Source organism: Oncorhynchus keta, chromosome 2, assembly GCF_023373465.1.
Source record: "Oncorhynchus keta strain PuntledgeMale-10-30-2019 chromosome 2, Oket_V2, whole genome shotgun sequence".
Taxonomy (NCBI): Eukaryota; Metazoa; Chordata; class Actinopteri; order Salmoniformes; family Salmonidae; genus Oncorhynchus; species Oncorhynchus keta.
The window spans coordinates 55,247,248-55,272,304 of record NC_068422.1 but is presented as its reverse complement, the minus strand read 5'-3'; the positions used below and the strand labels follow the sequence as shown (position 1 = coordinate 55,272,304).

The 25,057-nt window shown below is 43.3% G+C and overlaps 1 protein-coding gene across 3 annotated transcripts in view; it reads right to left on the bottom strand.

Annotated features, from left to right (window-relative positions):
• The window catches only part of kif6 (kinesin family member 6), a 198,922-nt gene that overhangs the window by 147,071 nt on the left and 26,794 nt on the right, over positions 1 to 25,057 (bottom strand). For all 3 annotated transcript variants that reach the window (XM_035800834.2, XM_052478795.1, XM_035800840.2), the window contains 3 exons: positions 20,359 to 20,506; positions 19,250 to 19,359; positions 14,308 to 14,437 (listed from right to left, as the gene is read on the bottom strand). In XM_035800834.2, coding sequence (XP_035656727.2) covers positions 14,308 to 14,437; positions 19,250 to 19,359; positions 20,359 to 20,506 — 388 coding nt within the window. The remainder of the gene's footprint in view (positions 1 to 14,307; positions 14,438 to 19,249; positions 19,360 to 20,358; positions 20,507 to 25,057) is intronic.

The following is a 25,057-nucleotide window of genomic DNA, read 5'->3' as shown; positions in this document are numbered from 1 at the left end:
ATATTAACTAGGGAAATTGTGTCACTTCTCTTGCGTTTATTGCAAGCAGAGTCAGGGTACATGCACCGGCGACGCCGAGCACCGCCCGAACAGGGAGAGGAGTTACCGCCGGTAGAAGTCGGGACAGATATTTCATAGAGCAGTCTGACTGAGCGGTGGAAGGCAGCAGCAGGCTCGTAAACATTCATTCTAACTTTATTGCGTTTGACAGCAGCTCTTAGCAATGCTTGATTCACAGCACTGTTTATGACATCAAGCCGATCAACTCCTGAGATTAGGCTGGCAATACTAAAGTGACTATTAGAACATCCAATAGCCAAAGGTATATGAAATACAAATGGCACAGAGAGAAATAGTCAACGAGTCATAATTCCTATAACAACTACAACCTAAAACTTCTTAACTGGGAATATTTAACCACCAGCTTTCATATGTTCTGAGTAAGGAACTTAAACATTAGCTTCTATACATGGCACATATTGCACTTGTACTTTCTTCTCCAACACTGTTTTTTCATTATTTGAACCAAATTGATTTTATTAACATTTGAAGTCGGAAGTTTACATACACAGTAGACAAATACATTTAAACTCAGTTTTTCACAATTCCTGACATTTAATCCTAGTAAAAATGTCCTGTTTTAGGTCAGTTAGGATCACCACTTTAATTTAAGAATGTGAAATGTCAGAATAATAGTAGAGAGAATGATTTATTTCAGCTTTTATTTCTTTCATCACATTCCCAGTGGGTCAGAAGTTTACATACACTCAATTAGTATTTGGTAGCATTGCCTTTAAATTAATTAACTTGGGTCAAACATTTCGGGTAGCCTTCCACAAGCTTCCCACAATAAGTTGGGTGAATTTTGGCCCATTCCTCCTGACAGAGCTGGTGTAACTGAGTCAGGTTTGTAGACCTTCTTGCTTGCACATACTTTTTCATTTCTGCCCACACATTTTCTATAGGATTGAGGTCAGGGCTTTGTGATGGCCACTCCAATACCTTGACTTTGTTGTCCTTAAGCCATTTTGCCACAACTTTAGTAGTATGCTTGGGGTCATTGTCCATTTGGAAGACCTATTTGCAACCAAGCTTTAACTTCCTGACTGATGTCTTGAGATGTTGCTTCAATATATCCACATAATTGTCCTGCCTCATGATGCCATCTAATTGGTAAAGTGCACCAGTCCCTCCTGCAGCAAAGCACCCCCATAACATGATGCTGCCACCCCTGTGCTTCACGGTTGGGATGGTGTTCTTTGGGCTTGCAAGCCTCCCCCTGTATTCCTCCAAACATAACGAGGGTCATTATGGCCAAACAGTTCTATTTTTGTTTTATCAGACCTGAAGACATTTCTCCAAATAGTACAATCTTTGTCGCCATGTGCAGTGGCAAACCGTAGTCTGGCTTTTTTATGGCAGTTTTGGAGCAGTGGCTTCTTACTTGCTGAGTGGCTATTCAGGTTATGTCGGTATAGGACTCGTTTTACAGTGGATATAGATACTTTTGTACCCGTTTCCTCCAGCATCTTCACAAGGTCCTTTGCTGTTGTTCTGGGATTGATTTGCACTTATCGCACCAAAGTATGTTCATCTCTAGGAGACAGAACGCGTCTCCTTCCTGAACTGTTTGACGGCTGCGTGGTCCCATGGTGTTTATACTTGCATACTATTGTTTGTACAGATGAACGTGGCACCTTCAGGCGTTTGAAAATTGCTCCCAAGGATGAACCAGACTTGTGGAGGTCTACAATATTTTTACTGATGATCCCATGATGTCAAGCAAAGAGGCACTGAGTTTGAAGGTAGGCCTTAAAATACATCCACAGGTACCTCCAATTGACTCAAGTTATGTCAATTAGCCTATCAGAAGCTTCTAAAGCCATGACATCATTTTCTGGAATTTTCAAGCTGTTTAAGGGCACAGTCAACATAGTGTATGTAAACTTCTGACCCACTGGAATTGTGACAGTGAAGTGAAATAATCTGTCTGTAAACAATTGTTGGAAAAATGACTTGTGTCATGCACAAAGTAGATGTCCTCACCGACTTGCCAAACTATAGTTTGTTAACAAGAAATGTGTTATCTAAGTGTATGTAAACTTCCGACTTCAACTGTATGTATTATATTACTTTAAAATAAGTGTTCATTGTTCATTGAATATTGTCATTATTACAAATATATATATACACAGTGCCTTGCGAAAGTATTCGGCCCCCTTGAACTTTGAGACCTTTATCCACATTTCATGCTTCAAACATAATGCTCTCTGCGCTTTTAACGGACCTTTGAGACTATCACAGTTCAGGTGCATTTATACGGAGACTTGATTACACACAGGTGGATTGTATTTATCATCATTAGTAATTTAGGTCAACACTGGATCATTCAGAGATCCTCACTGAACTTCTGGAGAGAGTTTGCTGCACTGAATGTAAAGGGGCTGAATAATTTTGCATGCCCAATTTTTCAGTTTTTGATTTGTTAAAAAAGTTTGAAATATTCAATAAATGTTGTTCCTCTTCATGATTGTGTCCCACTTGTTGTTGATTCTTCACAAAAAAATACAGTTTTATATCTTTATGTTTGAAGCCTGAAATGTGGCAAAAGGTCGCAAAGTTCAAGGGGGCCGAATACTTTCGCAAGGCACTGTATATAAAATCGTCCGATTAATCGGTATTGGCTTTTTTTGGTCCTCCAATAATCGGCATCTGTGTTGAAAAATCATAAATCGACCGCTAGATTATACCACTGCAAACATTGGTTTGACTCCGACTGACTGCATTATCACACTCTCTCTCCACTATAGAAAATAGGAAAGGATAGGAACTGCCTCTCTGTCTCTTTGCCCAATCCATTGCCATATCTCTAGCTGGAAGGTAATTTCGATTTCATCATCTTCAGTCTCTCTTCCACTCCCTCACCAATCTCCCTCTTCCAATGTCACATAACTAACTCATTACTCCCTCCCTCTTCCACTCTCTCTCACCTATTCCCCCCTCTCTATACCTCCTATTTTACCCAAATATATCTCCTCTCCTGGAAAACAGCAACACGAAGGGATGACTCAAACCCACCAGACCAATGTATGTTTGTCCACTAGCGAGCTGACCCTGCACCACCTCTGTGTGCCTCTGACCGCACATTGACCAAACACTGACCACACGTCGACCACACATGGAGCGCATGGGTCTGAGTCGGCAAGCTGTGAATGAGGGCCTTTGGGCTTGGGTAAAAAAAATATTTTAAAAAACAAGAGCAGGACCCCCTGACAGCATGCAGCTTGTGAGGATCACCAGGAGAAGAGTACTGAACAGTAAATCCTACTAGCAGTGAGGGGGAGTGATTATGGCGTTAAAGGTGCGAGGCCCGCATGTGGGCTGACCAGAGGTGAGGGACGAAGGGATAGAGGGACGGACAGAGAACAGATGAAAGGAAAGACTTCCTGGTGGGGTGGAGGGTGGTTAAAATGTGTATTTCATATCCGATGTAAAAAATAAAAAAATGTAGCTACCAAATCTCAGAGCCAATGAGATCATGGTCTTCTGAGTGTTAGCGCGAGTACTCAAGAGTGAGAGAACAAGGGAACGAAAATAAAGAATGAAAGAAAGAATTTGAGGAACTGGAACACAGTGGTCTGATGTGGATAAATTGATGTCAGCGATTATTTGGGTTCCTTGAAGCACGAGGGGCTTCTAATGAAGGATCAAGCCCCAAAGAGGAACCTTTAACAAAAGGTTATGTGTGTGGGTGGACTGTTATGAATGGACACATGGGTTATACACAGTGTTCCCCAGCTGTGCTTGATCGCCAGAGGACTAAAACAAGAAACAATGAATTTTACAACTTAAGACAGTGACTCTAGGTTGTCGAGCTCGGAACACTGAAAGAGTATCCTTGTGCCCAATATGAGTTCCCCAATACAGTAATCCCCCATAGCCAGTTTGTTGAGGTTAGAGAAGCAGACCAGCAACCAGAAGGTTTCCGGTTCGAAACCCAGGTCCAACAGGTTGTGAACATAAGGACAGTGGGACCTCAGGGCTTTTGCTAAGGAAAAAGTGATTCCAGAGACTACAGAGCATCTAAAATTAGACTATACGACACTGTCATAAGGTATACATAGTGCATTTGTCAATAATACAGAAGATTCATAATGATTGTCAGAGATTGTGTCCCAAATGACACCCATATACCCTATGTGATCATTTTATAAAATATATGTTTTTATTCCTCTAATTTTTATACTTTTTAACTCTGCATAATTGGGGAAGGGATCGTAAGTAAGCATTTCACTGTAAAGCCTACGCCTGTTGTATTTGGTGCATGTGATGAATTAAAATGTTATTTTGATTTGGGATACAGAAGAGGCTTGCTCAGGGGTTTTGCTCTGAGGTTGAGTTACACTGCTTTCAGACATTTGTTTCAGAAATTCACTAGCTAATTCTATTCACTAGCGATGTAGTATACACTTTGAAATTGTGGGGTAGGTTGTGTAGACAGCGGGCGAAAATAATGCAATTTAATATCAGGCAGCACCAAGCAAACAGTGGACGTCCTATATGGAATTACTTTTGTCCTTTTAATACCAAGCAAACCTTTTGAATGAGAAAATTCTTAGTACTCCAAACAAAGAAATTGATGGACAGAAAAACATTCACTCAAACGTATTGAGAGCTAAATATTGCAAATAAATCATTTTGAAAGGCTAAAACAAATTAATTGCAAATGAATGCAAAAAAAAAAAAATGAAACCATTGCAATGATTGCGATGAAACGCTTCCCTCTTTGCCTATAATTTTTTATTTGGTTACACTTCCGGTCAAAAATGTATAACACCTACTCATTCAAGGGTTTTTCTTTCGTTTTCCTATTTTCTACATTGTAGAATAATAGTGAAGACATCAAAACTATGAAATAACACCAAAAAAAGTGTTAAACAAATCAAAATATATTTTATATTTGAGATTCTTCAAATCGCCACCCTGTGCCTTGATGACAGCTTTGCACACTCTCGGCATTCTCTCAACCAGCTTCATGACGTAGTCACCTGGAATGCATTTCAATTAACAGATGTGCCTTGTTAAAAGTTAATTTGTGGAATTTCTTTCCTTCTTAATGTGTTTGAGCTAATCAGTTGTGTTGTGACAAGTTAGGAGGGGTTTTCAGAAGATAGCCAGCCCTATTTGGTAAAAGACCAAGTCCATATTATGGCAAGAATAGCTCAAATAAGCAAAGAAAAATGTCCAACGTTACTTTAAGACATGAAGGTCAGTCAATACGGAAAATTTCATGAACTTTGAAATTATCTTCAAGTGCAGTCGCGAAAACCATTAACCGCTATGATGAAACTGTCTCTCACGAGGACCGCCACAGGAATGGAAGACCCAGAGTGGGCTGGATAACTTGCTAGCAACTTGTTTGTTACTATATAAACTAGCTTGATTGCTAATTTCAGAAGTTAAATGTGTCAATTGTATCTCCTGAACTATTATCTTCAGCACCTAACTATGTTAGCTAGCTAACAGGCTAAGAAGCTAGGTAGCAAGTCACACAATTTAATGTGGTCATTTCTAGATAGCTGCAGTGCAACATAACCAAAGCAAAAACAAACATTTTCTAAGCACGTCAATCTATGCATATATGGCCAAGAACAATAGCTCCAAGTTATATTTATTTGTAAAGTTTGAAGAGACAGAAGATGGACATGACATTTCCTTAACATTCTTTGTGTTAATCCTTGGGGAGAGTTGACAAAGTTGTTGCTTGACTCAATACTGTTACATTTACATTTACATTTAAGTCATTTAGCAGACGCTCTTATCCAGAGCGACTTACAAATTGGTGCATTCACCTTATGACATCCAGTGGAACAGCCACTTTACAATAGTGCATCTAAATCTTTAGGGGGGGAGGATTACTTATCCTATCCTAGGTATTCCTTAAAGAGGTGGGGTTTCAGGTGTCTCCGGAAGGTGGTGATTGACTCTGCTGTCCTGGCGTCGTGAGGGAGTTTGTTCCACCATTGGGGGCCAGAGCAGCGAACAGTTTTGACTGGGCTGAGCGGGAACTGTACTTCCTCAGTGGTAGGGAGGCGAGCAGGCCAGAGGTGGATGAACGCAGTGCCCTTGTTTGGGTGTAGGGCTTGATCAGAGCCTGGAGGTACTGAGGTGCCGTTCCCCTCACAGCTCCGTAGGCAAGCACCATAGTCTTGTAGCGGATGCGAGCTTCAACTGGAAGCCAGTGGAGAGAGCGGAGGAGCGGGGTGACGTGAGAGAACTTGGGAAGGTTGAACACCAGACGGGCTGCGGCGTTCTGGATGAGTTGTAGGGGTTTAATGGCACAGGCAGGGAGCCCAGCCAACAGCGAGTTGCAGTAATCCAGACGGGAGATGACAAGTGCCTGGATTAGGACCTGCGCCGCTTCCTGTGTGAGGCAGGGTCGTACTCTGCGGATGTTGTATAGCATGAACCTACAGGAACGGGCCACCGCCTTGATGTTAGTTGAGAACGACAGGGTGTTGTCCAGGATCACGCCAAGGTTCTTAGAGCTCTGGGAGGAGGACACAATGGAGTTGTCAACCGTGATGGCGAGATCATGGAAAGGGCAGTCCTTCCCCGGGAGGAAGAGCAGCTCCGTCTTGCCGAGGTTCAGCTTGAGGTGGTGATCCGTCATCCACACTGATATGTCTGCCAGACATGCAGAGATGCGATTCGCCACCTGGTCGTCAGAAGGGGGAAAGGAGAAGATTAATTGTGTGTCGTCTGCATAGCAATGATAGGATGTGAGGTTATGACAGAGCCAAGTGACTTGGTGTATAGCGAGAATAGGAGAGGGCCTAGAACAGAGCCCTCGGGGACACCAGTGATGAGAGCGCGTGGTGAGGAGACAGATTCTCGCCACGCCACCTGGTAGGAGCGACCTGTCAGGTAGGACGCAATCAAGCGTGGGCCGCGCCGGAGATGCCCAACTCGGAGAGGGTGGAGAGGAGGATCTGATGGTTCACAGTATCGAAGGCAGCCGATAGGTCTAGAAGGATGAGAGCAGAGGAGAGAGAGTTAGCTTTAGCAGTGCGGAGCGCCTCCGTGATGCAGAGAAGAGCAGTCTCAGTTGAATGACTAGTCTTGAAACCTGACTGATTTGGATCAAGAAGGTCATTCTGAGAGAGATAGCGGTAGAGCTGGCCAAGGACGGCACGTTCAAGAGTTTTGGAGAGAAAAGAAAGAAGGGATACTGGTCTGGGATACTGGGATACTGGTCTGTAGTTGACATCGGAGGGATCGAGTGTAGGTTTTTTCAGAAGGGGTGCAACTCTCGCTCTCTTGAAGACGGAAGGGACGTAGCCAGCGGTCAGGGATGAGTTGATGAGCGAGGTGAGGTAAGGGAGAAGGTCTCCGGAAATGGTCTGGAGAAGAGAGGAGGGGATAGGGTCAAGCGGGCAGGTTGTTGGGCGGCCGGCCGTCACAAGACGCGAGATTTCATCTGGAGAGAGAGGGGAGAAAGAGGTCAGAGCACAGGGTAGGGCAGTGTGAGCAGAACCAGCGGTGTCGTTTAACTTAGCAAACGAGGATCGGATTTCGTCGACCTTCTTTTCAAAATGGTTGACGAAGTCATCTGCAGAGAGGGAGGAGGGGGGAGGGGGAGGAGGATTCAGGAGGGAGGAGAAGGTGGCAAAGAGCCTCCTAGGGTTAGAGGCAGATGCTTGGAATTTAGAGTGGTAGAAAGTGGCTTTAGCAGCAGAGACAGAGGAGGAAAATGTAGAGAGGAGGGAGTGAAAGGATGCCAGGTCCGCAGGGAGGCGAGTTTTCCTCCATTTCCGCTCGGCTGCCCGGAGCCCTGTTCTGTGAGCTCGCAATGAGTCGTCGAGCCACGGAGCGGGAGGGGAGGACCGAGCCGGCCTGGAGGATAGGGGACATAGAGAGTCAAAGGATGCAGAAAGGGAGGAGAGGAGGGTTGAGGAGGCAGAATCAGGAGATAGGTTGGAGAAGGTTTGAGCAGAGGGAAGAGATGATAGGATGGAAGAGGAGAGAGTAGCGGGGGAGAGAGAGCGAAGTTTGGGACGGCGCGATACCATCCGAGTAGGGGCAGTGTGGGAAGTGTTGGATGAGAGCGAGAGGGAAAAGGATACAAGGTAGTGGTCGGAGACTTGGAGGGGAGTTGCAATGAGGTTAGTGGAAGAACAGCATCTAGTAAAGATGAGGTCGAGCGTATTGCCTGCCTTGTGAGTAGGGGGGAAGGTGAGAGGGTGAGGTCAAAAGAGGAGAGGAGTGGAAAGAAGGAGGCAGAGAGGAATGAGTCAAAGGTAGACGTGGGGAGGTTAAAGTCGCCCAGAACTGTGAGAGGTGAGCCGTCCTCAGGAAAGGAGCTTATCAAGGCATCAAGCTCATTGATGAACTCTCCGAGGGGACCTGGAGGGCGATAAATGATAAGGATGTTAAGCTTGAAAGGGCTGGTAACTGTGACAGCATGAAATTCAAAGGAGGCGATAGACAGATGGGTAAGGGGAGAAAGAGAGAATGACCACTTGGGAGAGATGAGGATCCCGGTGCCACCACCCCGCTGACCAGAAGCTCTCGGGGTGTGCGAGAACACGTGGGCGGACGAAGAGAGAGCAGTAGGAGTAGCAGTGTTATCTGTGGTGATCCATGTTTCCGTCAGTGCCAAGAAGTCGAGGGACTGGAGGGAGGCATAGGCTGAGATGAACTCTGCCTTGTTGGCCGCAGATCGGCAGTTCCAGAGGCTACCGGAGACCTGGAACTCCACGTGGGTCGTGCGCGCTGGGACCACCAGATTAGGGTGGCCACGGCCACGCGGTGTGGAGCGTTTGTATGGTCTGTGCAGAGAGGAGAGAACAGGGATAGACAGACACATAGTTGACAGGCTACAGAAGAGGCTACGCTAATGCAAGGAGATTGGAATGACAAGTGGACTACACGTCTCGAATGTTCAGAAAGTTAAGCTTACGTAGCAAGAATCTTATTGACTAAAATGATTAAAATGATACAGTACTGCTGAAGTAGGCTAGCTGGCAGTGGCTGCGTTGTTGACTTTGTAGGCTAGCTGGCAGTGGCTGCGTTGTTGACACTACACTAATCAAGTCGTTCCGTTGAGTGTAATAGTTTCTACAGTGCTGCTATTCGGCGAATACAGCGAGGCATACAGTAATCACAGGTGTTGAATTGGGAAAGCTCGCTAAAACAGTGGGTGAGACAACAGCTAATCAGCTAGCACAACAACAGCAGGTAAAATGGCATTGACTAGGCAACGGGGCCGACAGATAAAACAAACAAGCAGAATGGAGTACCGTGATTAATGGACAGTCCAGCGTGCATCAGCTATGTAGCCAAGTGATCAGAGTCCAGGGGGCAGCGATGGATGGGGCAGGGGGGCTGGACTGGCGAGTGTTATCCAGGTTAAAAAACTAACAATGACTAAATAGCTTGTAGCTAGTTAGCTGGTTAGCTTCTGGAGGTTCTTGAGTGTGTTCTAAAAATTAAAAATAATAGCGATTCCGTATCACATTGGGTGAGGCAGGTTTCCGGAAGGTATAAACATTTTTTTTTTTTTATCGGGAAGAGATAGAAAGTACATATGGGCCACTGTGTGTTTGGGACGCGGCGATGCAGACAGTTAGCAGGCCTGTGCTAACAAGCTACCAGATTAGCAGGCCGGGGTAAACAAGGTAGTAGTTAGCGGACCTGGGCTAAACAAGCTAGCAGTTAGCATGCCGAATTAGCAAGCAAGGAGATAGCGAGGGCTAGAGAGTTAGCCTTTGGGGGACGTCGCGATGGGGTGAATCTGTTTATTCCTCTTCATGCGGTGACATCGATAGACCGGTCGTGGGTCCTGGTATTGTAGCCCAGGAGTATGCTACGGTGGCAGCACAGGAGCTCTGGCCGGGCTAGCTTCAAGCTACGTGGGTGGAAACGCTAGCCAGGAGTAATCAACCAGGGTTGCGGTTTAGCTCGATAGCTAGTTGTGAAGATCCAGCTGAAAAATGTTCCGTTTGCGGTGGGAATCCGGGGATAAAAAATAAATAGGTCCGTTATGCTCTGGTTAGCGTCGCGTTGTTCGAACTGGCGAGAGCTTTCCGAGCTAAAGGTTAGCTGATGACCGGTTAGCTGAAGACCGCTAGCATAGCTGGTGGTTAGCTGGCTAGCTTCAGTTGAGGGGTTCCGGTTCCGAAGTAAATATGAATACTTTAGGAAAAGTAGCTACATTGGGTGAGGCGGGTTGCAGGAGAGTATTTGGAAGCTTAGGTTTAGAAAAATGTTTTTAAAGATATGCGAAGAAAAATATCTAAAACGAAAAAGAGACGATATATACAGAGAGACGATACGACAGGACGACTTACTGCTACGCCATCTTGGAATGATCTCCGTAATTGCAAACAAAGGTTTCTGTACCAAATATTAAGTTCTGCCTTTTGACGTATCAAATACTTATGTCATGCAATAAAATGCTAATTAATTACTTAAAAATCATACAATGTGATTTTCTGGATTTCTGTTTTAGATTCCGTCTCTCACAGTTGAAGTGTCCCTTGATAAAAAAAATTACAGAGCCCTACATGCTTTGTAAGTAGGAAAACCTGCAAAAATCGGCAGTGTATCAAATACTTGTTCTCCCCACTGTATCTGTACTTGGGGCTGTGCGTCAGTCACTGGGGGCTGATACTGTCATGGTTGATGTGGGGTCGAATTACATTATGAAGGACAGTTGAGAATAGCTGGAGATTGATTTTAAAATAACTGATTGGGTCACTACTTGACACCAACAAATGCCCCATAATATCTGGAAATCTGCCCACACTAAATCGTGGCATTGAACGGTTCAGCAGACTTTCAACCCTCCATAACTGGCTAAGAGACCATTGCAGCTCTGTGGGTGTAACATTTATTTACAATTTTGATACCTTCTGGAAACAAAGCTCACATTTCAAGGGGGATGGGATCCACCCAAATAATTTGGGTTCCTGGATCCTTTCACAGCATTTTAAGGATGCGTTGATACAATGACTTATCAGTGACCCAAGTACAGATCTTTTAATCCCTACCATTGTGTCGCTGAGTTGTTATATTATTTATTATTATATATATTCTGGTTAGGGCCAGTTTGCGCTGTTCTGTGAAGGGAGTAGAACACAGCTTTGTACGAGATTTTTAGTTTCTTGTCAATTTTTCGATGTCGCCACTCCTATTTCCCATATCTTCAATTTAAGCCTTTCAAACAAAATCCAGGTACAATAAAAAATGTCCCATGGCAGCTGTTTAGGCCCCTTACTTTTTTCAAACTTTACTAATGACATGCCACTGGCTTTGAGTAAAAATAAGTGTGTCTATGTATGCGGATGACTCAACACTATACACGTCAGCTACTACAGTGACTGAAATGACTGCAACACATATCAAAGAGCTGCAGTTCGTTTCAGAGTGGGTGGCAAGGAATAAGTTCATCCTAAATGTTTCAAAAACAAAAAGCATTGTATTTGGGACAAATCATTCACTAAACCCCAACTAAATATTGTAATGAATGTGGAAATTGAGCAAGTTGAGGTGACTAAACTGCTTGGAGTAACCCTGGATTGTAAACTGTCATGGTCAAAACATTTTGATACAACAGTAGCTAGGACAGGGAGAAGTCTGACCATAATAAACTGCTGCTCTGCATTCTTAACACTATCAACAAGGCAGGTCCTACAAGCTCTAGTTTCATTGTACCTGGACTACTGTTCAGTCGTGTGGTCAGGTGCCACAAAGAGGTACTTAGGAGAATTGCAATTGGCTCAGAACAGGGCAGCACGGCTGGCCCTTGGATGTACACAGAGCACTAACATTGATATGCATGTCAATCTCTCCTTGCTCAAAGTAGAAGAGAGATTGACTTCATCACTACTTATATTTGTGAGAGGTATTGACATGTTGAATGCACTGTTTGTTTGAACTACTGGCACCCATGCATACCCCACAAGACATGCCACAAGAGGTCCCTTCACAGTCCCTAAGTCCAGAACAGACTATGGGAGGCACACAGTACTAGATAGAGCCATGACTACAGGGTCACACCCTGACCTAACCAAACATAGAGACTAATAAGGATCTCTAAGGTCAGGGCATGACATGGTGTGCAAAATAGTGGGCAAATGTTGCACAATCCAAGGCCAGAATCCACAAAGCGTCTCAGAGTAGAAAATTGGTTGAAAATACTGAGAATAGAGACATTTTACTCCTACTCCTATGGGTAAAAAAAAACAATGCATGAAGCCTCTTTAGTCGTGAGTCTCACCTAGTCGACAGATATTTATGACACCTCATGAGCTTTATTAAAACCAGTTAAGAGTTACCAGCAGGTGTGGCGATAATAGAAAAATGTCAGTGGAGTCAGTGGTTTCTACGCCACTTGCAAATGGTTTAGAGTTGATCAATAAATAATCTAGACCTACATGCAACAGTAACTCTTGTGCATTTGACAATGATTTCACAAATACTTATAACCACTGCGCTAATAAATAAACATGTTTTTCTTTCGATTATTTAATGACCTACATTATATTTCAAGTTCTGACTCTGGAGCGAAATATCACGTTGTCCAAAAATATGCCTAAATTGGGCATGCCTATAAATTCGGCAATTGAAGGCATCTAGGGCTGTCCGGGGACTTGCAGGTGCATTGGTGGAAGAGTGGGGTAACATCTCACAGCAAGAACTGGCAAATCTGGTGCAGTCCATGAGGAGGAGATGCACTGTAGTACTTAATGCAGCTGGTGGCCAAACCAGATACTGACTGTTACTTTTGATTTTGATCCCCCCTTTGTTCAGGGACACATAATTCAATTTCTGTTAGTCACATGTCTGTGGAATTTTTTCAGTTTATGTCTCAGTTGTTGAATCTTGTTATGTTCATACAAATATTTACACATGTTAAGTTTGCTGAAAATAAACGCAGTTAACAGTGAGAGGACGTTTCTTTTTTTGCTGAGTTTAGGTGTACTGGCCAATCATTTTAAGCCGCTAGCTCGGATTTAAAAAATGAGGATGAACTGTCATTGCATCAATTAATGTGTGAAAACTTTGCAAAGAGAAGGCAGCGAAAGCAAAGGGCAGGGTAACATAACCAAAAAAAAGCAACGATGGAAGCTTTTCATCGCAATTGCATTATCATTTAAAAGGTTTCAAAGATATATATTTTTGCATTAATTTATAATTAATTTGTTCTTGCCTTTCAAAAATATTTCCTTGCAACATTATTTATTTGGCTATCAATACTTTTGGGTTAATGTTTTGCTTTCTATATCAGTATTTTGGATTGCAATAAGAATTTTGTTCTCAAATTAAAAAAGTTTGCTTGATTTTAAGTCACAAATGTAATTCCATGGTCCTAAAGACATTAGGCAACGTTACTATTAGGTCCCTTTAGGCATATTCACACTGCACCTTATCCCAGGGCTAAGAACCTCCGTAGCCCTGGGCTTAGGGAGATTTTAGGCCGCAACTAAGCGAGTGTTCACATTCTAAAATGGGCTTGCGCCAACCTTAGCCCAGGGCTAGCCAGCTCTGCTCCAGAGCAGGGTTAGCACCGGATTTTCGGGGCTAGCCCCAGAAACACAGTGCCGAAATAGCCAGTGTGAAACAGGGTTAAGAACAATGCCCAGAAAGCACCCTGTCCAATCAAAAATGCTGCACTGTCACCTAATTTACATATATTGGTGATGCCTGTAATGCATTCTGCAAGTTATTTTGTTAAGTAAATTCATACTACTTCATCCGTGCAAAAATATTGGTTGCAATGCCTAACAAAAATGGTTGTTGTGCAGGCTGGCTAACGTCTTCTAATTTAGCCAAATAAAGCTACAAACTCTCTGGAAGGGGGGCAAACACACCATTTGTTTGTTTTTATAACTTTTCTATTTACATTTAATTGGATAAATCCATTAAATATTTTTGCAAGATTTCACCTGGATCAGAAAAGTTGTATTGATGTTTCGTTTGTGGTCAGCATTCTCTGTATTCTCTGATCGAATTTCAAAAGTGAAACATTGTTTCGTAGGTCAGACAGCAAGATTTACACAAACTATCAATGTTGGAAATCAAATGCTAGGCTAGAAGCAAAAGGAAATAAGGTGCTAATAAAAGTCTCATTACTTATAACATTGTGTCCAGGACTTTGGAATACAAGTGTGAATCCTTAGCCCAGGGTTAATAAATTCTTGTGTGACCACAGGCTAGCTAGCATTGTGAAAAGGCCTTTTTAGGGTTTTGGCGAGACGTTATCCCATGACGTCCTCCAAGCCCTTGCTTCCAACTCCTTACCTCTGCAATCATGCGATTGGTGTCTCCCAGGAAGAGCAAGTTGAGAGCCTCCTCCTCATTGGCTGATTGATGGAGTGACAGGTTTCTCAGGTGTATGTTCTGGTCCGGGTCTTCCATGATGGTAACTTTCCTGTAGAGTCAAGATGGCAAGCACACACACAAATTTCACCAGCCTGAGATAATGTTTATACGAAAAAAGTGCCTCCAATCAACAAAAGAGGGCTTGTTCATAATATCTGTTCAAAACTCAAACTCCAAAAGGGATCCATAGTGAGTAATGTGAGTATATAACATATTCCTTTTTGCTTACTGTAATTTTAGCTTTATTTGAATTTGTGATATCTTAAGTAGCTGTGATTTATACATCATAAAAAATTGGCCTAATGACAATAACTCAACATTGAGGCTATTTAATAAGGTTACATCATTCCCCCCTCCCAGAGGCCAGCCTTCAATCCAAACAAACTGCATCTGCAAGGCTATGTCCCAAATGGCACCCTACTCCCTATATAGTACACTAATTTTCCCTATATAGTGCACTATTGGTTCAAAAGTAATGTGCTACATAGGGAACAGGGTGCCATTTGGAACACAGTCCAAGTCACTGGGCTACAGCTACAGCCCAGTGCCCTAGCCTGCTGTACACATGCTGTATCTACCCCATTCCCAGATTCTAATGTGATAGACAGACACAATCTGTATGCGTTCCAAATGGTACCATGTTCCCTTTAATGTATACTGCACTACTTTTGACCAGAGCTCTATGGGTGCACTATGTAGGGAACAGGGTGCCATTTCGGATGCAGCCTCTGAAAAACAAACAGTGATGAGTTATTGCCCACATCAAGTGACATCAAATAGAGATGGCTCGTACAGATGCTGGGTGTCACATCCTAGGCCACAACCAGCAAAAACATCCCACAGGATTGATTGACTGACAGGGTCGAAGAGGATGAGAGGGCTGAGTGAAAGATTGAAATCATGCAAATGGGTGATTGACATGTTGTTAATACAACGTCACACAATAAAAAAAAATAAAACATTTAAATCACCTTTATTTAACCAGGTAGGCTAGTTGAGAACAACTGCGACCTGGCCAAGATACATACACATACAACAACACAGAGTTACACATGGAATAAACAAAACATACAGTCGATAATACAGTAGAACAAAAGAAAACAAAAAGTCTATATACAGTGAGTGCAAATGAGGTGAGTTAAGGCAATAAATATGCCATGGTTTAGAAGTAATTACAATATAGCAATTAAACACTGGAATGGTAGATGTGCAGAAGATGAATGAGCAAGTAGAGATACAGTACAGTATGGGGATGAGGTAGGTAATATAGGATAGTTCTTGACCTTCCTTGCTAATGTTCGGTCATCAACGGTCATGATGACTTTACTGGGGTGCTATCCTTCTTAGCTCCCACTGGATATTACTGTGTCCCGATAGTGGATAGTACCTCCAACCAATGCTTGCTGACACCAATCAATGATCGTACCTTGGAAATAGTTGGAAATGGGTTTTCATTGCGGGACCTTGTTTCACTTGTGAAATGCATTTTGATTCTTCATTAAAACATTCACAAATGTCAAAATGGACATGAATACTGAGTCAGAATGCAATGACAGCGAACACTGTAGGACAATGGTTTCCGAAACCTTTTTGGCCCACGACCCCATTTTGATAGAGTATCTGAAAATTAACACAACCCCAACCATGTGAAAAAAATGTGTAATTAAAAGCCCATGTTAACTATTTTATTTGGGGCTATGGTAGTCAATTGAAATCTAACAGTATTTCTGTCTTCTCAACTCACCATCACATATTTCTAATGTGGGGCTATGACAGTCAATTGCAAATTAGTCTAACATAATGTATCTTCTCACCACCACTAATGAGATGGGTGTGCTTGATGCATGTCTCGTAGGAGCTTCTCAAAGTCAAGGGGTGTGGTCGACAGTGCGCACCTCATCTCTGCGGTCACATCCAACCTACGTAGATATTTGATTTTAATGCAGACGAGAGCATTGAATCCAGCTTCATGCAGATATGAGCTGACAATATAATGCGGTTTCTGTTAGAACATGCTATAACAACTCTCCTCTTCGTCTGAAGATAGACAGCTGTCCCTGATTGAGAACCATACCCGGCCAAAAACAAATAAATACAAAAACATAGAAAAAAGAACATAGAATGCCCACCCTTGTCACACCCTGGCCTAACCAAAATAGATGCCAGGGCGTGACTCCGGCCGCAAAGGTGCGGACTCCGGCCGCAAAACCTGACTCTAAAGGGGAGGGTCCGGGTAGGCCTTCTTTACGGCGGCGGCTCGGGTGCGGGACGTGGACACCGCTCCACTTCAGTCTTGGCCCACTTAGGTGGCGCATCTGAAGCGGGGACCCTGACAGCGGGCCCTGGACTGAAGACCCTCGTAGAGGGCGCCACTGGTCTGAAGGGCGCCTCTGGATTGAGGGGAGCCTCTGGACTGAGGGTCTGCGATTCTGGCAGCTCCGGAGTGAAGGGCGACTCTGGCGGCTCCGGAGTGAAGGGCGACCCTGGCGGCTCCGGAGTGAAGGGCGACCCTGGCCGCTCCGGAGTGAAGGGCGACCCTGGCCGCTCCGGAGTGAAGGGCGACCCTGGCCGCTCCGGAGTGAAGGGCGACCCTGGCCGCTCCGGAGTGAAGGGCGACCCTGGCCGCTCCGGAGTGAAGGGCGACTCTGGCCGCTCCGGAGTGAAGGGCGGCTCCGGCGCCTCCGGACTGACGGGCGGCTCACGCAGCTCCGGACAGACGGGCGGCTCTGGCAGCTCCGGACTGACGGGCGGCTCTGGCAGCTCCGGACAGACAGGTGGCTCTGGCAGCTCCGGACAGACAGCGGCTCTGGCAGGCATACTTCCAAAGTTGTAGCAAAACGGCTAACAAAGTCAAGGTATTGGAGTGGCCATCACAACGCCCCTTACCTCAATCCTGTAGAAAATGTATGTCCATTTGGAAGACCCATTTGTGACCAAGCATTAACTTCCTGACTGACGTCTTGAGATGTTGCTTCAATATATCCGCATAATTTCCACCCTCATGATGCAATCTAATTTGTAAAGTGCACCAGTCCCTCCTGCAGCAAAGCACCCCCACAACACGATGCTGCCACCCCCGTGCTTCATGTTTGGGATGGTGTTATTCGGCATGCAAGCCTCACACTCTTTCCTCCAAACATAATGATTGTCGTTATGGCCAAACAGTTCTATTTTTGTTTCATCAAACCAGATGACATTTCTCCAAAAAGTACAATCTTTGAGAGGAAGATTGGAGAAAACTGTTATGGACAGACCATTCTAAGTTTGAGGTGTTCGGATGACAAAGAAGAACATCCGTGAGACGCGTAAAAAATGAAAAGATGCTGGAGGTGTGCTTGACGCCATTTGTCAAGCATGGTGAAGGCAATGTGATGGTCTGCAGGTGCTTTGGCGGTGGTAAAGTGGGAGATTTGTATAGTTTAAAAGGGATCTTGAAGAAGGAAGGATATCACTCCATTTTGCAACGCCATGCCATACCCTGCGGACGGTGCTTAATTGCAGCCAATTTCCTCCTACAACAAGACAATGAGCTCAGCTACAAACTATGCAGTAACTATTTCGGGAAGAAGCAGTCAGCTGGTATTCTGTCTATAATGGAGTGGCCAGCACAGTCACCGGATCTCAACCCTATTAAGCTGTTGTGGGAGCAGCTTGACCGTATGGTACGTAAGAAGTGAAATCTCTTCAGATTACCTCAACAATTTGACAACTAGAATGTCAAAAGGTCTGCAAGGCTGTAGTTGCTGCAAATAGAAGATTCTTCGATGGAAGCAAAGTTTGAAGGACACAATTATTATTTCAATATAAAAATCATTATTTATAACCGTGTCTTCATCTTGACTATACATCTTATTCATTTTGCAACAACTTTCTTGTATGTTTTCATGGAAAACAAGGACATTTCTTAGTGACCCCAAACTTTTGAACGGTAGTGTGTGTGTGTGTGTGTGTGTGTGTGTGTGTGTGTGTGTGTGTGTGTGTGTGTGTGTGTGTGTGTGTGTGTGTGTGTGTGTGTGTGTGTGTGTGTGTGTGTATATATATATATAAAACACACACAATAACCTAATAGAGAAAGAGAACACAGTATAGTAGATGTTAGGTAGACATGTATAGTTTGTATTAAAGGGGCATTCTGGAATTGGGAAAACAACAAAGCGGTCCACTGCCACTGTTTTGTTAAACAGACGAGCAAGAGGTATGGATAAATGTAACCACTCAAATTCAGAGACAGAGCTATGGATACAAGGACTGCCCGTCCATGAGATGAAAAGTATTGTTTTAGCCGACAGTGTTTGCTTACAATTGCATTGTTTACAAACAATGTACTAAAACAGGTGTACATTTTGAGATCTGATGGGATATGACAGTTGAACAAAGCTCATGAGGCATTTATAAATTCTTCAAGACTCAATGGTTAAATATAAATGTAAAGGTCATGGATGTACCAAGCCTGTATTGAATGGCACTCCTGTCTCTTTTCACCTTTTTTAACACCTGATTGACTTAACAAAGGGGACATCTCAATAGGTGGTCTAGGTAAGTCATGACATAACACAAGTGGGGAGGTTGGGCCTTCCCTCTTTTGTTCTTCTTTGCTCTTCTATTGTTTGTTAAGCAAGTGGGGAGTTCAATGACATCACGTCTTCCCATCAGCCCAACTCCTTGAATGCCCTACTCCATGAAGTTTGCAGTTGTGTCTAAAAAAAACACTATTTTGCTCAAAAAACATTTTTACCCTTTCGTGTGTGTACTTTACTGTATTTATACTTATCAACAGGAAAAGTTCAAAAATCACCTGGAGGACTTCTTTAAGTGTACAAGCCTAATTAGAGTAAAGTAAAGGAAAGAAGGAGGTACTGACGGTAGGTCCTCCAGGCGAGAGGCCTCGTGCCGGGGGTCCAGCAGGTCATAGCCCACCTCGTTGTAGATCTCCAGGTAAGAGATGTGGGTGGTGTACACCATACTGCTGTCCTGTAGACAAGACAATACAATGACCCATTATGGTGGTTATGGTAACACATTTGAAGGGATCTTGATACGGACATAACGCATTCATAAGCCATACATAATATAGGTATGTAAACAATAAAAAATGAAAAGTATTATCCACTGCTAATAAAATTGTTATAGTGTATGGGATATCCAAACTCATTTAGTTGCAAATATAAGTTAGTAATGATTGTTAGATTTGTATCTCTCTCTTATCTAGCTACAGAGGCAATATATCAAAAGCAAATTAACAAGTTAATTCTTGGCTTCTTCTGGTATGATTAAATTGGATATCATGCCATTTTCTGCATTTATGTCACTCACATCCTCTGGCTGAAAGCTGGCCTACACACTAGTGAATGTGTGCAATAGCCTAAACTTGACTGAAAATGGGTGTATTTTATTTACAGGCACCCAAAGCAGTTATATGATAAAAGCAGTCTCAACTGGAGTTACAGACTGATTAATATTGGCAACTCACAACTAAAATCTTGCATAATTGCGTCAGAAGCTCAATTTATGTTCTGGGGGAGACGTGATACTAGAACAAGGAGCAGAAGTAGGGAGGTAGCTCCACCCCCTCTCTCTGCAAGTTTTGGGCAAGTCTATGGGTCACATGTCCCCTCTCCTTGCAAAATTTGAAAGATGCAAGCACTGGCGAAATCGTGATTTGTCCAAATGATCAGTGTCAAAAAAAAAATCACTACACCCGAATAAAAGTTCCACATTAGATATAATTTATGTTACCTACCTCTGTCCACAAGAGATTACATGCACCACACACAATGCAAATCGCGAGGTACAGTATCGAAACACCCGCTACTTAGAATTTTTCAGTGTGTTAGCTCACAGCACAGCTTTTTTTGTGTGGGGAAAATGTTGTCCAAAGTGAAAATGTAAGTAGAAGGAAAATGTTTCCCCTAAAGGAATAAATCTGCATAATCCAAAATTACACAGCATTAGGCACATCACACGGCTGACCTGGCTGAAGTGCTGGTAGAGGTAAGAGAGCGTGCGAGGGATGATGCCCCGGTCACTGTAGCGCTCAGCGCCTCCTGTGATGGTGAAGGTCTTCCCGCTACCAGTCTGGCCATAGGCAAAGATGGTACCATTGTATCCCGACAATACACTGTCCAGAAAGATCAAGAACAAGGTATAAACACACTTCACAGTAACTATTCAGGTAATCGTATACAAAATACTATTCTGGTGACTTTAAATCATAAGAGTGGAAAGAGCAAGGTGTTGTTATACTGTGGTACAACATTGCTCATCTCATATGTATATACTATATTCTATAACATCTACTGCATCTTGCCTATGGCGCACTGCCATCGCTCATTGATATATTTATATATACATATTCTTATTCATCCCTACATTTGTGTGTATATGGAAGTTGTTGTGATTTTGTTTGATTACCTGTTAGATATTACTGCATTGTCAGTACTAGAAGCATAAGCATTTTGCTACACTCGCATTAACATCTGCTAACCATGTGTATGTGACCAATCAAATTTGATTTGATTTGATACTGTTGTATCCTGCCCACATACTGCCCAGACAAACAAAAAACAACATAAAGCTCAAGTTGGCTTCTGGAGAGAGAACTTAAAGGGGCATTTCACTAAAAAATGAACGTTTGTCAGATGTATTCAGACCTCAAAAGTAGACTAATGTCAAGCTGAAACCACATCTAATGACATTGATTGTGTAGATCGAGCTATATGCCTCACTTAACCACTAAATTGAAAATATGAGTGCTCTCTAATTTCCTAGTTTAATGTGGTCCTTATTTTTTCCATTCATTTGGGATTGAAACAAATAGGCTACATGGATCTACACAACCAATGTGATGGGACGTGGTTTCAACTTGACATCCGTCAACTTTGGAGATCTGAAAACATCTCACAAACTTTAGATCGAAAGTGTAATGTTCTTTTAACTAGCAGGTAAAACAGAACCCAAATAAACATTTGCCCACCATTATGAGATGCAAATACAATGGTGTAACTATTCTATAAAGTACAGAGAAAGAGACGCCTCGACAGTCCTCAACTGGCAGCTTCATTAAATAGTACTCACAAAACATCAGTCTCAACTTCAACAGCCTTCTAGGCAGAGTTGCAAAGAAAAAGCCATATGTCAGACTGGCCAATTAAAATAAAAGATTCAGATGGGCAAAAGAACACAGACACTGGACAGAAGAACTAGAAGGCCAGCATCCAGGAGTTGCCTCTTCACTGTTGACGTTGAGACTGGTGTTTTGTGGGTACTATTTAATGAAGCTGCCAGTTGAGGACTTGTGAGGCGTCTGTTTCTCAAACTAGACACTCGTTGTGCACCGGGGCCTCCCACTCCTCTTTCTATTCTGGTTAGAGCCAGATTGCGCTGTTCTGTGAAGGAAGTAGTACACAGTGTTGTACGAGATCTTCAGTTTCTTGTCAATTTCTCGCATGGAATAGCCTTAATTTCCCAGAACAAGAATAGACTGACGAGTTTCAGAAGAAAGTTCTTTGTTTCTAACCATTTTGAGCCTGTAATCGAACCCACAAATGCTGATACTCCAGATACTAGTCCAGATACTGACTAGTCTAAAGAAGGACAGTTTTATTGCTTCTTTAATCAGCACAGCAGTTTTCAGCTGTGCTACTATAATTGCAAAAGGCTTTTCTAATGATCAATTAGCCGTTTAAAATGATCAACTTGGATTAGCTAACACAACATGCCATTGGAACACAGGAGTGACGGTTGCTGATAATGGGCCTTTTACGCCTATGTAGATATTCAATTTCCAGCTACAATAGTCATTTACAGCATTAACAATTTCTACACAGTATTTATGATCAATTTGATGTTATTTTAGTGGACAAAAATGTGCATTTCTTTCAAAAAGAAGGACATTTCTAAGTGACCCCACTCGTTTGAACAGTAGTGTAAAACTTAGTACATTTGAGGTTTAAAAAGGCTTCTGATGTTTGTAATTTCCGCTTGGATGTATCAACCCCTACAAAAATGTCCATTAATTATAATCCACATAATAATTCACTGTTCCTGCAGGATTATTTTCCTGCTGTAGCAAATTGGCTCAAATTAAGATCATAAATCTGTATGTGCTGCAGGCGGTGGCATTACCCGCTAGACCAGCCTCAGGCACTCAAGACACGTTGGTTTAAGTGGCAGATAGGGAGGGACCATCCCTGTCAAGCCAACGTTATCCCACCGTTAAGAGGAAACCAACCTAAAACTCCCCGACACTTGATTGAATTGAAGCTGACACTATAAATCTACAGGAAAATATTGTAGCGAAAGACACACAGCGATGGCCACAGACAGACTGATCTGCCGGTGAGCAGGAATGTCTTGGTTGAGTGAAGGAGGGCCCAAACCCAGTCAGCAGGGTTTTGTGTCTGGTTGGTGTCTTGGTGAGACTATATTTTGGTTTGGCATTCAACAAGACACCACACGTGCAGAAAAGCGACATGGAATGGGAACCTGTAATTGAATGAAATGTAATTCCAAATGGATTGCTAATGAAGGTCCGTGGAAAGGAAAGAAAGGTCTGGGGTAGGTTGGCAGAAAACCGGGCTCTTCATTGCGAAATTACAAATGACTGCAAAGGCATACATTCTGTCCTCTCCATGATGTCAAATGTAAGAAACCATATATCAGTTAATACGCTTTATAGGCCTATAGCAACAGTATTACACTCTGAATCATTGAATTGAAATCTTTCCAAAGATTTCAGCCTCAAGCTAGTTTTGTTTGGGACATTCAAACTCTTATTTTAGAGCGTTGAGCATTAGCTCTTCCGCTCCTGTACGCCTTCTATGAAAACATGCTGTACCATCTACAAAAAAGGAAAAAATTGTCTCATTCATCAGTCAATACAAAAAAATACATCCATTCATTCATTAGAAGGGTGGGTTGCTCTGGCTGGGATGAACGTTGTTGGGCAGACACTATGGTCTGCGTTCCAAGTGTCCCCCTATTCCCTATAAAGTGCACTACATTTGAACAGAACCCTATGGGCCCTGGTCAAAAGTAGTGCACTAAATAGGAAATAGAGGCAATAAATAGAAACAGCTTATCCCTAACAAGAGTGACTCATGCCTGCTATGGGGAAAAGAGGAAAGACGGACACTGGTTCTGTGTCATAACGACAGGCCTAATGATGCGGCCTGGGCTCAACCACTTAAGCCTGGGTGTTTCCAAACACTTCTTCCTGTTTACACGACGGTCTTCCTGGAGACGGACAAAGCCCTTCTTAGGGCACTTCACCATCCCTTAGACCTGCTCCTCTCTACTCTCTCTATTTTCCTCCACACCTCTTTATTTATACTGTATTTTAACTCCTTCTCACTTCACACTGTCCTACCGAACTATGAACAATGTCACTTGTAGCCCATGGGGAGATCAATTGGATTTGTGTTACGGCAATAATGAAAAGGGGCATATAAGTTACTGAAGCCCCCAGTGAGCACATCGGACCACTATTCAATTACTGCCAACATTCAAAGAAAGTGAAACAGGAAAAGATTAAGGAAAGGGCAGTCAAGATATGGTAAGAGAAAGCCTGCAAATCTGTTTGTCCTGTACAAACTAGGACAGTTTTAAAATGGATTATACCCTTGAGTCAGTATGAGTAGTGACTGTCTATATCCATTTCTCTGAGGGCATGTTAGCCCCTACAAAGATGGTGAAATGCTATCCAAATAACAAGCCATTTCTGCAGAGCTTAAACACACACCTTTTTCTGCTGGCAACAAACAGGACATGACAACCTTGTAGAGGAGAGTAAAACAACAAATAGCCCAGGCTAAGGACAACTACAAAAAGAAAGTGGAAAACATGTTCCACACAGGGAATCTCAGGCAGGCCTAGCAAAGTCTAGAAAACCACCGGGAAAAACTTGAAGGAAGAGGAACAGTTTGTCAATGAACTCATCACTTTTATCTGTTTTGATAATCACGACTTCTCCACTGTAACAGAAAGCCTGATGGAAAAACTGGAGCTCCAGTCCCTGGATGGAGTGGGGGTGCTGAGGAGGAGGAGGTGAGACAGGTCTTCAAGAGAAGCAAATCCAACAAAGTCTACTGAAGGAATGGTCAGATGAGCTGGCAGACATCTTTTGTACACAACTCCCTATCAACTCCCTATCAGAACACACGGTTCCCTCACTCTTGAAGACATCTGAGATCCCGACACGTTCTAAAAAAGAACAATCCAGCGGAGCTGAATGACTATCGTCATGTGGCATTAACGTCAGTCGTTGTGAAATGCCGTGTGGAATGACGAAATACCCTTGCGATCTCTGCCTGGCCAACTATGTCCACTGGGATTCTCTACCTCTGAGCCCATTACGGTGGCTGACTCACTGGCTTGCTCTTCGCTCTTCCAACCTTCCTGTCCTCGGGCTCGTGCAGCGGGGAGATCTTCGTGGGCTATACTCGGCCTTGTCGCATGGTAGTAAGTTTGTGGCCCGTTGGTGTGGGGGGCTGTGCTTTGTCAAGGTGTTTGGGGTTTCCTGCCTAGTTGTCCCTGTGCGGGACTAATTGTGGATGTAACCTAGCCCCCCTATCTCAGTCTCCTGTATCTAAGCTGCAATAGTCTATTTGCTGAGCTGCGAGGGTCAGTCTGTCAAATCTGGTGTAATTCTCCTGTGAGATCTTAGATATGC